Source organism: Tigriopus californicus, chromosome 3, assembly GCF_007210705.1.
Source record: "Tigriopus californicus strain San Diego chromosome 3, Tcal_SD_v2.1, whole genome shotgun sequence".
Lineage (NCBI taxonomy): Eukaryota > Metazoa > Arthropoda > Copepoda > Harpacticoida > Harpacticidae > Tigriopus > Tigriopus californicus.
In genome coordinates this window covers 12,787,512-12,803,811 of record NC_081442.1, presented here as the reverse complement: position 1 = coordinate 12,803,811, position 16,300 = coordinate 12,787,512, and the positions used below count along the sequence as shown (strand labels likewise).

Below are 16,300 nucleotides of genomic sequence, written 5' to 3'. Positions count from 1 at the left end.
AACTTCGCTATACCGAATTCAAAATAGAACTCTTAGAGAAATCGTCTAATCCAACCACAAATTCTGCAATGCCAACCACGTTGATCCATCATTTACGACATGCATTTTCCTTTTGGTTAACGAAAGGTCATGATGTTATTGCAAAAATTGATCATTTTGTGCATGCACACACAAATCGTATGTATCTCAGGACTGACCAACTTTTCGTAAGATATACTCAACGTGTGTCGGTGCTTCAAACGCTTGGGAGAATTATCGAACGAGTGCGCGTATTCCAAAAGAATTTGATAGTGAAATAGACACCATGTGTAGAGTGACAAAAACCATCTTGACGATAACCTACTGATGCACAGAAAGATCAGAAAGGTTATGGCTTTCCTCTGGCGAAGTTAATGCCAAAGACCTGGACCAATTTAGCCACTTATGGCTTACCTAAAATGACCTTGTAAGCAAATCCTCAATATCACTAGAAAATATCAAAATGGTATGTATGCTCTTTTTTAACGCTGGAGAAAGAGCAGATGATGGTGTTGTCACAGTGTTGTGCAAACATAAATTAAATATTCAGGCATGATTTGAACTCCAATTCAAAATATAATAAGTATTAAATGAAATAGTGCTCAAGTACTTGCTAGACTTGAGACCCCTAAAGTTTTGTTTCAACGTGTTCAATATAGAAATGATCACGGCTATTTTGCTGTTAAGTGCATTTTGACTCTTTGACATTGCCCTGCCATCTAATATTTTCTTTTTCTCCAATGGCAGGATTCGAACCCATGCCCTCAGGAGAACCATGGCGTGCCTCTATCTGTAAGACCGACTAAAGGTTTTACCCTTAGATTAATACATACAGGCCACGTAATGGTGCGCAGGCAATAGATTCAACTCAACAAAAGCAGAACTTTTGTTGTCCTTGTTTTCTGTAGGTTTACCTGGACTCTTTCCTGTCTGTATGTTTATAATCTTAAGAACATAATGCAAGCAAAAGATAGTTTATTTTTTAAGTGTACCAATTTTGAATGGCTAAAAGCTGAAACAAGTGTTAGCATATGATGCCTTACAATTTCTTGAGTTAACAAACAGTAAAGAATTGCAAATTTTGTCCAAACTAATGTCAACTTTGGCTGTTCAAACAAGTCACTCCTTAAAAATTCAGTCCATTGACCTAAATATGGCGCTAACGTCTGCCACTAATGACGCCAACTTGATAATGCTCAATTGCATGCAAAATTGAGAGCTTTTTCCAAATGTATCAAATGGCTGATCTTTCCATCAGTGTCTCTCAGCAGTCTGCGTGGTTCTCATTCGAGGGTGAAGAAATCAGTGGGAGAACGACAGGTACCATTGGTACCCTTGAAATTCTCGATTACATACACGGAGGGCCAACCTTATTACGCCAGGGACAACAGATTCATGGAGGTTTAGGTTTTGAGCGTAAAGTTGCAATTGGTGTTCAATCCTGGTTTCTGATCTCCCATCATCTGTTGTCTTGAGGCCGTCAGTGTGTCATGCGTGCATTGCTTGTGGTGCAAATTGACGAAAAACGAGGAAGTGAATGCCGAACTTGAACTTACTTCTTGGTGATCTCAAGCTTACCATCAGATGTGAGTGATCTCGGAATTGAACCAGAAGTGATTTAAAACTGTTGTGTGGTTTTCAGTGGTACATTAAGGAACAAGATAAGAGGGCAAATTGCATTGTACATTCAAACGGAAACTTCGAGGCTCAGGCATTACCAAAGGCTTATTTGTAAGTAAATATGGAATTTATTAGCATTACAGATATAATCTAAAATTCAATTAACAAGCGTCTGACCCAGCCTCTGATGGGAACATCTCGTAGTATTCTAACTTTATTAGAATAGTAGTGTATGTTCATGTTGATTTAGGGTTAAAAATGGATGAAACGTTTTAATTGGTGTTCATTTTGGAATTGTTTAGTTTCAAGAAAAAAGAAATAACTTCCGCCCATTTATTTTACTGAATCATCTGATTCAGTTTATGAACATTGATTGTATCTTTTTTAAAGTTAGCGTATGTCTTAGAGCTACTCGGAATATTATCTCAAATTTTCAAAATTGATGGGAGATTTTTTCAACCTGAATATAGAAAGTCGGCCAATGGTCCTTGTCGAGAATGCACCTGAATGGTGGTAAAAAGTGGTATGTATACCATGTTAATGTATAAAAATGTATTTCTAGCTAACAATCGTCAACCTTGGTCACAAGACAAATGAATCATATGTGTGTTTTTGAAAGTAACTGCTCGTTAGAAATGTTACCATTCAGAGAATTAGTTATCATTCTTTGACAATCACAAAGTGTATTTGTACGAGTATTCCTTCCCTTTGACCTAAACTTCCGGTTCATTCAATTTACCTGTGAACCTGCCTCTTAGAAATGTCTGATTTGGCAAATTCCTCAAAAAAGGGCTATTTTCTCAATAGTGGTTAATTTCTCATCATGAAGTTTAGTAGAAATATGGGGTGAAGAAAATAGACGTAGCTCATTTGTGTCATTGAGGCTGTTATTTTCCATTTTGTGGACTTCCTTGTCACCACTGGAATTGTGAATACCAGCAGTACAAGATCAGAGATTTATGTATGCATGTTTTTGCAAGGCATTAGAATATTTCCCTTGCTGGCAGATGCTTCTGTGGAACAAATACAGGGCTTCGCAAACGACCCAAAACGAAAGCTAAAATTAGCCTTTGAAAATCAGGTTGATGTAATGATTGCTTGAGGTTGAGTTAACATAGCCAGTTTGTTCCGTTCTTGCATGACCGGTTATTTCCCCTATCTCTATGCCACCTCATCATTCTGGAATTGTCCACTGACCCGTTCATACGTTCTCCATTTCACCCGAATTATACACACACTTTTAAATACTTGGCTTACGATCTTTCCGGTTGATCTGGAATTTTGATCAAAAAAAAGAACGTCAAAAACCAACGTTAACTTCGATTGACTCTCCCTAAGATCTGGATAGGGGAACGCATATGGACGTTGTGGAAATTGTTAATTGTTCAGTATTTATGTATTTTATACCTTCTTTTGAATACGGCACAGTCCCAAGTTTCTTGATCGTTCCCAATATAGGAGTTGCGAAACGTTTTTTTGAAGTGTTTGACTTTTTACCAAGCTGCTGAATTAAGTGGAACTCAATTGGGAAAATCGTACGAAAGATGTGCTGAACAATCAATTTGGGCAAAAATATGCTCTCTCCAAACTTAAATGTCTTATTGGGGCATTGAAGCAGGAAAGGAAGATGCCGTCACAATCAAATTTTGAGAGGTAGCCCATACTTTAGAGGCTGGATAGTTCTTTGTCAAGGGATTTAATTAGACTTCCAATTCATTTATTCATGAAAGGAATGATTCATGTAGTATTGCAATTTAATAAACTGTCACAGTTTTACTAATTAACGTGATTAAAATACTTTTTCGTCCAAAATAAAAAACCTCAGTTTTTGGACTCAATGTTCTTGCGTTAAAATTTCTTTTAAAAGATTTTTTGAAACCTTAAAAAAGTTTTTTTTGTCCCATAATGTGCGTTGTATCTTACTATTTTAGACACTCTACTGTATTGTGTAAGTAATTAAGTTTTACAAATACTATCCCAAAAAGTCTCAATAACATTCATTCAAAAATATGGTTGAACATTGAGGCAAAACTTCAAGATGAACTCCAGAGTCCTATCACTCCAGCTCTTCTTGAAGTGGGCTTTAGGCATTTATTTAAGGATGTGAGACATCCTCCCCATCTTAACCTGATTGAGGCTAGAAGTAGAATAGTCCAGAGGGTTTAAATCGGATGACATTGGATGCTTCATACCCTTGGACCAGAAATAGGACTCCATGCATGTTTGACCCCGATGGACCTGTGGAAAATTCTCTACCCTGAGTCCAGCCAGATATTGTTATCATTTGGGGAATAAGCCTTCAGCCAGGTTATTGCGGTTCACCTCAGCTTGATAATTTCATTTGGATCGAAAAGAATAAGGCACCATGACCTTGCCGTAGGAAGCCATGATCCCCAGGTGACTACCGTGATTGCTTGATCAGGGCGCTAGAGACATTTGTCTAAGTATGAATCGTTTTTGGACAATTCCAGAATTCCGGCTTGGCTCGATTTCCCCCCAAGCAGATCCGACACCGTTTTTTGCTTGTTATACACTGTGTTTTGTCTTTGAATAATACTTTTTAGGATCATGGCTCGAAGGAAACACTATTATTCTCCAAGCTCACATATCTGAAAATATCTAGGACGAATTTGGCACGATATTCCTTTGCCCCTTTTCATCTGAAATGTCATATTCATGATCATGAAAGATGAAACACCCAGTAGGACCCTTTGAGGTCGATGGTGAAGCCATGAACAATGTAGAGGTTATGGCTAACATGCTAGGAGATCAGTTCTCTAGCGTGTTTTCAACCCCACTGAGTTTAGAAGCAATAGCTAATAGTTCTAATGACGAGTCTGTTGAGATTGATGAGGTTAGTCAAATTGAGCAACTTGATGATCTTATAGTTACAGATCAAGATGCTTTAACGGCCATCAGGGACTTGAGGCTTTCGAGCTTCCCTAATCCTGATGGTGTGACATCTCTCATTTTTTTTGTTTTTCAACTATGTTAGGAAATATTTTGATATTTGATGTGACGCAAGCATTGATAATGACACTCGTTCACTACGTGATATCATAAGTGATGAAAATAATGTATGTTGCCCAAGCAATCCGGTCCCTCAGTCAAGTAGCTCTTTGAGGTCTAAATAGTGCAACTGTACAGTTCTACGCACACATTGTCCTAATTATAAGACAGAGAGGCGAAGTCTGCCGGTAAATTACCGTCCAAAATCAGTAACAACAAAAGTTCCAGAAGTTTTGCAAAAGCTTCTAAATCTGAAGCTAAAAATGTATCTTGACGACAAAACGGAGCGTCTGGTGCGCCCCAAGGATCAATCATTGGTCCCATTTTGTCTATCCTTGTTATATCACCGTTAGAGAAGCTACTCCGTTACTGATACATAAAAAGGGGTCGATATTTTTTATCATAAAAAAAAAGTTTTCAAACTGTCTTGCTCTTTTGGAAATAGAAAATGAAATTTTCACTTTTTGGCGTTTAATGAAATATTTAGAGGAACTATATGGAAAATGCTACACATCAGCTGACTCTACGAAACCCTTCTCGTTATTTCCTCTATGCCAAACAAAAACAAGAGACCTCTGAATTTTCACAAATGGAAGAAGTCTACTTCAGTTGTGTGAAATGGTAATTGCAATAGAGCAAATAACTGCTGCACAAGTAAAGAGGAAGTTTTTTGTCAATTCTTGAGCATTTTTTTGGTTTGTTTTTCCACGGGCTTTTCTAACCGCTACAAGGAATATAATCCCCATTAGTATTTAAATGAAAGGTTATAATTCGTGTATTTATTACCTTTCAATCTTTATATGATATTTGGTCTACCAACGAATTTGAGTTGGCAGACCGAGCTAGTCCTTGAATATACGGTTGATCTGGAATGCTAGTTAAGGATTTGTCCAAGTCTGACTTGAAAGATGCTACCGGATCAATAAGGCCTACGTATTCCCTACGAATATTAGAAGGAAACAAATTAAACAATGAAGGAGCCCGAGAAAGAAGAGAAGTGAACTTCATTGTTCGAACTAGCCTGGATTCTCGAGGGCTTGAAGGTGCTCTCAAAACGCGCATTAAGCCTCTACGGTCACTAGAACCGACTACAATTAAGTAAAGAAAATTCGTTTTTTATAATAATGGAGTTGAAAGGGGGTCAACCTGGTTTGAATGTATATTCAATATCGTTTTCACCATGCTTATACTCTAATATTTTTCCCACAACATTTTTTTCTTGAAAATTGACATGAAATAGCAAAACCACCTCAAAAGTAAGTATCATTTTTGTTTTAGATTACACGAAACCAGTGATGGGCATCATAAAATTGAAAGTTAACTTTCTTGATATGAAATCTTACTTTTGACTAAAATGTATGCTCCCAATTAAACACCCAGCAGAATTAATTTAAATAGAAGTGAATAGATATGAGGTGTTGATGTTTAGATATTCAAAACAAAAAGAAATGTTTCGTACTTTTGGGAGGAAAATTAGAAATATTTGGCGTCATTTTGAAACTATGAAGAAATAATGTTTTGCTCAAAAGGACCAAATATTTTCTCGACCCTTAATAAGATATTACATTTCATACTGAGTTTAATTTTTGGTCAACATTTGAACGACGCTCTAAATCTGTAAATGATTTTGATCGTGTTTATGATTGGAAAAATGGACATGAAACGAAGTGGTGGGAAATTCAAACGTATTTATTTAGATCCCAGTTAAATGGGCAAACCGTCCTATTTAAATGACAGTCATGATCCAATTGGTGTGGTTGACTTGGTAAAAAATCTGCGAACAATTAATGATAACAATGGGACATTCGAAGAGCATATGCAGACCAATCAAACGAACTAGAAACCCGTTTGCAACCGTAGAGGGACTAAACAAGAGGGAAAAGATTTAAGTGTCTCCACACTTTGCAACAATCCAGGCGACAGTCGAACACCCCTTGAGTGACCGAACAAACATTGAAAATATGATTCGACTTCAGACCAATTCACTGAACACCAAGTTCTTGAGGACTTGCAAGGCTTCTTTTGTTTTGAACAATCTTTCCTACCTAGACCTTCACCCTTAACACCCTCATTTTTTTTTTTTTTTTTACGAATTTCCATTTTTTTCCTATTTTCACTTGAATTCATATCTTTTAATATTTATCTGCGGTGAAATCACTCAAAGTTGAAATGGGCATATTTTCGATGTCCTAGACTCCTCTAAACGTTGTCTTAAGTAAATTAGTTCTTACACTCGACATTAGTTAAGTTCTATCCTGGTCCGAAGTATGTGACCAGATCCATGTTTGATAAATGGGCCATAGTGCCCAGTTTGTTGCCGATTTAGGGTTGACTATTGCATTGTCATTTTCAAACAGGAAAGGTAAAGCGATCAATCAAGAAGATCAATGGTATGAACGTTATCTAATTCCCTACGTCTTTAAATGTCTTCATTCTCATTGCCTTAAACGTGGAATAAGGCAAAGCTTTATGGATAGACCGGGTATCCCATGCAAAATACGGCATAAACACAACCCGTTGAATAAAAAACTCGTTATAGAGCATAAAATCCTTCTTTGTTTTGAATCACGCGTCAATTTTATATCACGTGCTACCGGTCTCCCTTAGAAAATTTTATACATTTGGCGACCCCCTGTAATTTAAGTTTTAAACGAGACTTGGATCGTTTTTTTATAACAATGTCAGACCAGCCTGTCGTTTCAGGGTGTCCTAGGGCGGCAAATTCGAACTCTTTACACGGCCAAATATTTTCCAAACTACTACATTACATGACTTTCAGGGAATTTCATTCCCCATTATCGGTTAAGAATCCCAGAATCTTCAAAGAAAAAAACTTACTATCCTCAACGCAACATTCATCTCCAACATTCCACTGAACCTCTACTAAATTTTCTGTAAAACTCTCGATGACTTTGTGGTCGTCGGATCAGCACAAGACAATCCTCGAAACCTTTTGTTTGAGGTGGATAATACCTTTCTGAGGAATTAGTTCCGTTTGTCCACAATGCTCGAACTTTCACTCACTAACGACGATTCACACAAATGGAAGCATGAGACTTTTGATTCTAATCAAGCTCCCTCGAGTGATGACAACGTGAGAAAATAGCACCCTAATAGTATTTGTCTTCCCTCTCACTTCAACCATCCTACCAACCAACCAACCAACCAACCAGACTTGCATAGTTTACGCTATCCAGAACTCTATTTCTTGAGTAAGTGGGACTGGACCTCAAATGCAGATGATGCTGCACCAAACCAAATGAAGCAATCCTGCTAATTCATTGGATGGTGAAGAAGCCTCCTGAATTCGTGATCCATGACAGTTTGGTTGGTGGTCTTGTCAGCATCTTCAATTGAGTTTGTAGTCCTTCTCTCCATGAATACTTTGGCCGAGATGCCGTATTTTGTCCCTCTGGAAGTCCAAACCAACCAGACGAAGTAACAGATGGTCTTTCCTCCGTTGATTTGTTTCTCTCTCGAGGACGTGCGTCCTATTTGACTCAAGTTATGAGGGCCACTACCGTATACTGCATACTATTCGTACACATTCAGGCGAGTTCCTTTTGCCGGAGAAGTTGTAGGATTGTAACTGACGCAGAAACTCACAGACCTGGAGGTCCATATCTCTGCCATGGACATGACAGTCGGATTTTTGAAACTACAGAGGGATAGGAATTTTTGGGAATATTTGAAATTTAAATACCATTGGCATTCATCTGCCTTTAAAAATGTTACAAATCGATGAATATTCTATTAGTATGGACAAGGAATGTCAAATTGCCATTATGATGATGATAATATGACAAGGTTTTCATATTTAACTTCATGTATATGTAACAATGTGTCAATCAAAACCAATTGCGTCAGTTTTATAAAAAAAATGTGTCCCAAAAGAGAAATTTTACTTGCATGACGATACATTACATAACAACGTACATGATAACTAAAGCTCAATTTTAGTCCGCCAATGTCTCATTGCCGAAGGCAATCGGCTCAGTGATGAAGCGCACTCGTCCCGTTGATTGGGTGTCGTGTCCGTATTCAGTCCATATGTCCTTGTAATAGCCTCAAGGAAATTTTAAATCGTCGGCGCCCGTCCGAAGAAAACCTCACTTTTTCAGAGGAGTTTTTCCCCTCGTGGTTGACGGTGGTTTTAGTCGTGCCTTAGCTAGAGAGCAGTGAATCGAATACTCGCGTTTCTCAAAATGCAGTGATAATCATGTGAACAGTGCCTGACAACATCGCAACAACCAGCTCGCCAAATAGTATTAGCTATAATCAACCCGTTCATAATGGAAAGGTAAGTGTTGTTTTTTATTTTTTTGATGATTCAAATGAATGTGGCGGGTTTTCATCCATGATCCATCTTTCATTTCCTTACCCAGGCTGTGTTTGATTGTCTTCCTATCTCTGCCAATAATTCAACTTTCCCATCAAGAAGGTAAGGAGGATTTTGGTACCGTGATTGAAACACTTGATTTGGGAAAAATCCAATGACAATAGGCTGCGTTCCTAATAGCACCTCCAGCTCTAAATTGAAATTCCCAGGAATGGATTAGGATCTTATCTTCTGACAATCTTTTATGTTTCAGCTCAATTCTTCGAGACTCTAACTGCCGGGAAGAGGTTCTTCAAAGGAGGAGGAAATGGCAATGGATACGGAGGAGGAGGCGGGGGTGGGGGTGGCGGTAAAGGCTTTGGGGGTGGGGGAGGAGGAGGATCATCATCTTACGGCGCACCCAGTTCATCCTATGGAGGAGGAGGAGGAGGAGGGGGTGGCCAACGCCCCAGTTATAATCCTCCAAATAAGAAGCCTAGTTATCAAGGAGGTGGAGGTGGCAAGAGCAAAGGGGTGAAACTAAAGACAATCGAGATCCCTGTGCTCGACCTGAACCTTCCCGATCCCATTGAGTTTAAGGCAGGAGTCCTAAGATCTAAAGGCAGAATCGCCTCCGGTCTCCTCCATGCCAAGGCTGGACTTCTCCGAGCTGGCGCCAAAATCCTAGCTCAGAAAGCTAATGCTCTGGACAAAGCAGCGCAAGCTATTCCGGCCATAAAGGCCAAAGTTATCAACGGTTTGAAGAGCTTGGGCAAAGGCAAAGGAGGAGGAGGCTATGGGAAAGGAGGAGGCGGAGGAGGAGGAGGAGGAGGGGGCTCTGGTTATGGGGCTCCTCAATCTGGATACGGTGCACCACAACAAGGAAATTCAGGCTATGGAGGCAATCAAGGTGGCAACTCCGGTCATGGTGGCAACTCAGGACATGGTGGCAATCAAGGTGGTAACTCTGGATACGGTGGCAATCAAGGAGGGGGGTCTGGGTTTGGAAGTCAGCATGGCAATGGGGGTGGAGGGGGCGGTAACGGATATGGAGCCCCGCAAACCAATTCAGGATATGGTGCGCCTCAAGGACCTGCTATTAGTTCAGGATACGGGGCTCCCCAAGCTCCTGCCATTGGATCTGGTTATGGAGCCCCACAAGGTCCAGTGATAAATTCAGGATATGGTGCCCCTCAAGGTCAACCACTTGGAGGAGGAGGCGGGGGCGATAGTTACGGAGCTCCTCAAGGCCAACCTTTAGGCGGGGGAGGTACCGGATATAATGCCCCACAACAACAGCAACAAAACAACTTTAATAATATCAACAACAATAATAATAATAACAACAACTTTGCCACTGGTGGAAACGCTTATCAAGGAGGAGGAAGTGGATCCTTTGGAGGGGGTTCTTTTGGGGGTGGATTTGGTGGCTCAAATATCAACAACGACTTTCAATCTTCACCACCTGATGCTTATGGGTCTCCACAAGCTAGCATCCTAAATGGAGGAGGAGGAGGAGGAAATTCAAATAATGCATTTAACGTGGGGTCATCCTACTCCACTGGGAATAACAATGCCTTCCAGAATACGTTCAACACGGGAAGTACAGCCCAAAGTACTTTTAATACTGGCTCTACAGCACAAAACACATACAACACGGGTAACTCGCTCCAGAGCACATTCAATAATGGAAACAGTGGTTTTGTGAATGGTGGAAACAATGGTTTTACTAGTGGTGGAAATCAAGATATCATTACAAGTGCCAACGGACTTTCCAACGGAGACCAGGATTCGTATGGCATTCCTCAAGGGAATGTCGCAGTGGGTGGTAATAACTTCAACACAGGGAGCACAAACCCGTTACTGTCATCTAACTCCAATACCGGAGGAACAAACTTTCTCACCGGAAACAGCCTTGGTGCAAACTACAATCCGGGCCAGACCAACAGTGGCACCAATCTAGTGGCCTCAAATAACAATGCCAACTCCTTCAGCAATAATGGTGTCGGCAGCAGCAACTCCTTCGGCAGTAATAGTGGAGGAGGTAGTGTTTCAAATAATATCGACAATGGCCTATCCAATGCCGGTAATACCATTCTGAACAACGTGAACAGCGGCGTGAATACAGTGAGCGATTCTGTCTCCAACCTGGCCGGTGCAATCAACCCCTTCTCGGAGAGGTTAATCATTGAGGAATCCAGACAACAACAGGTGGGCGTTAAATCATTTGCAATTAATGTAACAAGATATACAATTGGGCTTCAAAGTATCGCATCTGAAATGCAAAGCTAGTCCCATGCCCAACATCAGAGCAAAACCTCATTTCACATCCATAGTCGCTGCACAGGCGTCATATGGTAGAAATGAGGGGGCTTTAGTTAGCAAAGAAAAACACCGTTGGCATGGGTAGGCCAGGCCAGACCAGACCTGATAATTTGCACCTTACAGGGATTGAGAACTCTTGCCCAATCCACATCAATTCTCAATTGAAAGTTTTCTCTGTTTGTAGTCGTCGGGTTTGGATGGGTGTCGAAGTGATTCAGCTTTGAAAAATCTACTGGAGGACATCTTTATGGGGAACGAAGTGATTCCTGACGTCATTGACAAAGCCCCATTGTATCCTTTGGATCTCACGTACAAAACGATTCGAACTTTCCCGGGCATGAAACTCACAGCGGAGGACACGCGATTCAAGCCCATGTTGAATTGGCCGGCCGAGCCCGATGCTTACTATACCGTTGTCATGTCCAATTTAGACATCAACAACCGTAAGAACAGGTGAGTTAATCCGGAATCCCGATCAATGGGCTCAATTCGTCGAGGTATTGAACTTGATTCCGAAAATCCTGAACTTCTTTTCAAATAGTGCCTCAAGACCAAAGCACTTGGCATGGATTTTGAATCAAGGGCGTGTGGAGTAGGATCGTGTACTTCAATTCCAGAACAAGTCTCATGGTCAAAGAACAGTTGTGTAGGAATAATATTGCCTGATAAACGATCCTTTTGACGCTCAGTTCGTGTCAGATGGTCAGTCGATTGTTGATAGCTTGAGATTTCGTTTCGGACAAGCTCGAGATCTTTCGTTCTTATTTCCTTTGATTCTGTGGGATGATGTCCTTGTCTTCTCACCAAGGTCCGAGTTTCAGCTCTATGGAATCTGGATACCGCACATATTACACCATTTTCAATCCAATTCAATGAACCAAACACACTCATTGAATGGATTTTCTTTCCAGAACCCTATCCGAGTTTTGGCATTGGTTTGTGGCTAACGTTCCCGGAGATTCCGTGGATGATGGCAACGTCATTTTCGACCTTCTATTCCCTCTTGTTCTGCCAGAAGGAGACGGTAACCACAGGCAAGTAGTTTCTCTGGCTTTTCATGAGAATTTCCATGGAAATGTCTTCCTGACCAAGAAAAGAATGATTTGGCCGCAATTAAATTTCTAGTTTTCACGACGTTGGTTGAATTCAGAATAGTTAACAAGCTATTTATGGGACTTTTAGTACATGGATTGCATCTTTATGCAGTTTTCTTTCCACTATCTGTAATCTTGTAGTTTTCCTTGTTTATCTTCGACCAGAATACTAATGAAGGCTAAAAGGGCTTTAGCTGTAGTACTAGTCCGAGATTTTCCATGTGATAAAGTTAACTACATGAAATGGCAATTTATGAAGTTTGACAGAAAGGAGCACAGATGTTCGAAAAGAAAAACTTGCATTTAAATTAGTTGACAAAAACGCTTCTATTGAAACTTGAATCGTTGCGTAAAAACAATACCGGCACCCTTTAAGAAAAACACACTGAAATTCCTTGCTTTCATCTTATCATAATCTTGTTAAATGCTAATTCTTGACAACCCACTGTACTTTAAAAGTTGCAAACACGTTGCTTTTATTTCATGTTAAAATAACCTCTAGCTCAATGAAGAGAAATGCACTTTTTAGTCCTAACAATGAACAAACTTACATTGGCTTAAACATTTCGCAAATGCTCCTCCAAGGGGAGGAGCACCATTTTCACACACGGTACTAAAATTGCTACGAACTATGTTTCAATTGTGCTCTCAAGACTTTTGATCACACTTTTTGATGTCAGAATAGTGCACTAAGCTTCCTTTACTTTGTCAAAAAGTTAGCTGTCGATCAAAAACGCATAACATGTCCTTTAAAAAAACTGCTAAAAGCATCAGTCAACAAGCCACTTGGTTTGAGTCATCTTAAAGCTTATTAGGTATACTGTTGTCAAATTTCATAAACATTCATGTAATAAGCGCCAGTTTGGGCATTTATGGTCATTTTGTTTGAAACAAGCGGCATTCAACTTGTGTTAGCAACGCAGCCATTGGATATTTGTTTAAAACTTTCCAACTGTCAATTCAAGATCTTTTGAAGAACTACATATTTGAAGGTTACCTAACCTTCAATTTGGAGGCCATCACGTGGTCATTTGCGAACCTGCTTTTTTCGTCTATCCGGTTTGACAAAGTTTATGGGTTGAAATAATTTTCTTCATTGCTTTCCACTAAATGCACTGTTTCAATCCTTACTACTTGATGAAACGATCCCAAAATTTCGAAAACTTTTTATAAGAAGCTTCACAGATTTAAGAATTAGCTAACCTGGCAATGAAAAACTCGTGTTACTCTCCATTGCCATATTAATGCTAAATGCGTTTATTTGTCAATTATAATTCTTTTGTCGTTTCAGATTCGGTTATTTTGTATTCAAACAGCCTAGGCGCTTGAATTACTCGGCAGAGGGTGGCCCAACTGATTCATGCAGTGAAAATATGTCAAATGGTCGTGGTCCGTTCAGGTACAAACGCATTTATACATTCTTCAACCTTCCTAAATAGAAATCTCAAGTTTCTTTACTATTTTAGGTCCACGAAAAACTTCCAGAAAAAATACAATCTCGAGCTCACAGCTGCCACTTTTCTCATCATAGACTACAGTGATGCCAGCATGGAGATTGCTTGTGAATGGCAGAAATGCATCGGGGACACAATCAATCTGGTTAGCCCCCTCCGCTGTGGAAATTAGGGCGAACGTTTTCCATTGTCACATCAAAATCATGGCTTTTATAAATCGTGTGTAGATAGCTAGGAACATGATCATCAAATTGGTGGTTTGTACAACTTGCCATATTGGCCAGTGCCAAAATATGTCTTATTTCAATTGTTTCGTTGACTGAAATAAATTTCTTATTTTACCTTGTACACGCCGGGATATTCTTCACTTTTATGATGAATGCATAGCTAAAATGTCCTTTGTCATTGTATTTTCTGTCATTTCTTGCAGATTCATCAAATTACCCTGAAGCCAGAGCTCTAGTGATTCAAGCATGAAGGGCTTGTCGTGGAGGGTGTTAGGCATCTTTGCTGTAGTTAAAATCGGTAAGAAAACCGTTCATTGCGCTTTTACCATGTTTCTGTAAATTTAACACACCGAATATGAATTCCAGGTTTCGCCTCTAAAGAACCACAACCCTCCTCTCAAGAAAGAGGCAATGTCCAAGCCCAGGAGCGATTATTCAAAGATTTTGACCCTTTCTACCTTGATCCGTTTGAGCTCGATAACACTTACGACGGTCATGATCAGAAGATACTTGGATTTGATGCCGAGCCCCATTATCTTCCTTCTGCTTACCATAATGGTCATCATTGGGTTCAACCTCGCCCTCCAAATGTCCTTGATGCCACTTACGATCCTGGTCATCCACTTTTGGAATCCCGGATTCCTCACTCTCTGCTAGACGGCTATGACTTGCACAAATACGTGGCTCATCACCAATCCCAATCTCATGGGCATGGGCATGGAGGTCATCATCGGGCAGGTGTAGGGGAACGTCGATTCCAAAGCAATGCAGGATCCAGGCAAGTCAATCCATTGGATGCAACTGTCCGAAGACCACGGCAAAGTTACCCAACACACAACAACCAAGGTTACCAGGTGGTCAATCAGGTTCCAAACTATGCCCAACAAACCTTTCTACAACAACAACAAGCCTATGAGATTCGAAAGCAGCAACAAATCCAAGTGTTGCTGAATATGTTAAAGCAGGAACAAGACAGAAAGAAGGCATTGGCCTTGAAGGAACAGAATATGGCGAAATCCAGAGTGCAAAGACAATCTCAGGGTCCTCAATGTGAGGACAAATATGCTCAACTGGTTGGCGACATCTTTCTTGGCAATGAGGTTGGATTGCTCGTATGAATATATCAGCTGAAATTTGCTCTTTAAGGGTAGCCATTCGTTACAGATTGTCCCACAAATCTTTGATGCTCCACCAGATCATCTGCTTGAATTGACATATAGAACTGTTCGAACATATCCTGGCATGAGTTTATCGGCGGGAGTTACTCGCTTCAACCCAACCATGCGGTGGGATGCGGAGAAAAATGCTTATTACTCAATTGTGTTATCCAACTTGGATATCAATAACAGAAAGAATAGGTAAGAATATACGACCGGTCAATTTTAGGTTGTTTTACGCACCAGGCACGATGAGGGAAACTATGATTCATTAATTTTTTTTTTTCAGGTCACTTTCTGAGTTTTGGCATTGGTTTGTTGGAAACATCAAAGAGGATGATATTGAATCTGGCGAGGTCATTTTAGATCTCATTCATCCCTTAGTTTTGCCAGATGGTGATGGACAGCATAGGTAAGATTTGAGAGATACGTGCTGGACCACAAATATTGGTTGAAGCCACAAAGATGGTATGACGATAAAAATTTAGTTTTAAGTGAATCGAAATCGAATCAAAACCTCGATCCTAGTGCCTGACGTTCTTTTGGCATTTCAGATTTGGTTATTTCGTGTTCAAGCAACCTGGAAAACTTGATTTTTCCAACGAAGGAGGCCCTACAGATAATTGCAGCCCAACTATGTCAGCTGGTCGAGGCCCTTTGAGGTGATTGACGGATTTAAATAACTTTAAAATGATCCAATAAGTCCCCATTGTTTTCGCTCTTCCCCTCTTAGATCTTCCCGTGATTTCATGAAAAAATATGGAATGAAGCTGACCGCCGGTACTTTCCTCATAATTGACCATGATGAAGTGAGTGATGAAATTGGATGCGAGTGGCAAAAGTGCATGCAAGGCCAGGTGTTCATCAAAGACCTCCATTGCAAATCGGAGGCCAAGCGGAAGCCTTCAAAGTTTCGGAAAAGAGAACATACCAAGAACAAGAGGCCGACATGGAACACTCCATTTTGGGGGCTTTGATATTTTTTGATTACAAATCTTGCACAATTTTACATGTTGAATGTCAATAAAATGTTTATGTACCTTTCCCGTTAATGTTTCAAACTTCCCGGCGGAGAGAA

The 16,300-nt window shown here is 40.1% G+C and overlaps 3 protein-coding genes across 3 annotated transcripts in view; 2 read left to right on the top strand and 1 right to left on the bottom strand.

Moving 5' to 3' along the window:
* LOC131877582 (trypsin-like) overlaps window positions 1–14,772 on the bottom strand; it is a 39,797-nt gene extending 25,025 nt beyond the window's left edge. The window contains exon 1 of the mRNA XM_059223290.1: window positions 14,617–14,772. The gene's annotated coding sequence lies outside the window, so the exon portion shown is untranslated. The remainder of the gene's footprint in view (window positions 1–14,616) is intronic.
* LOC131877581 (uncharacterized) lies at window positions 1,328–16,266 on the top strand. Its single transcript, XM_059223286.1, has 7 exons — window positions 1,328–1,749; window positions 14,269–14,363; window positions 14,432–15,165; window positions 15,230–15,423; window positions 15,512–15,634; window positions 15,777–15,884; window positions 15,956–16,266. The coding sequence occupies exons 2-7, from the start codon at window positions 14,312–14,314 to the stop codon at window positions 16,197–16,199; spliced, it is 1,455 nt and encodes a 484-aa protein (XP_059079269.1). The 5' UTR covers window positions 1,328–1,749; window positions 14,269–14,311; the 3' UTR covers window positions 16,200–16,266.
* LOC131878170 (uncharacterized transmembrane protein DDB_G0289901-like) lies at window positions 8,940–14,186 on the top strand. The gene is made up of 7 exons (XM_059224079.1): window positions 8,940–8,947; window positions 9,033–9,088; window positions 9,240–11,176; window positions 11,475–11,743; window positions 12,202–12,324; window positions 13,676–13,783; window positions 13,851–14,186. Exons 1-7 carry the CDS (start codon window positions 8,940–8,942, stop codon window positions 14,008–14,010), a joined length of 2,661 nt encoding a protein of 886 aa, XP_059080062.1. The 3' UTR covers window positions 14,011–14,186.
* Window positions 16,267–16,300: the final 34 nt, after the last annotated feature.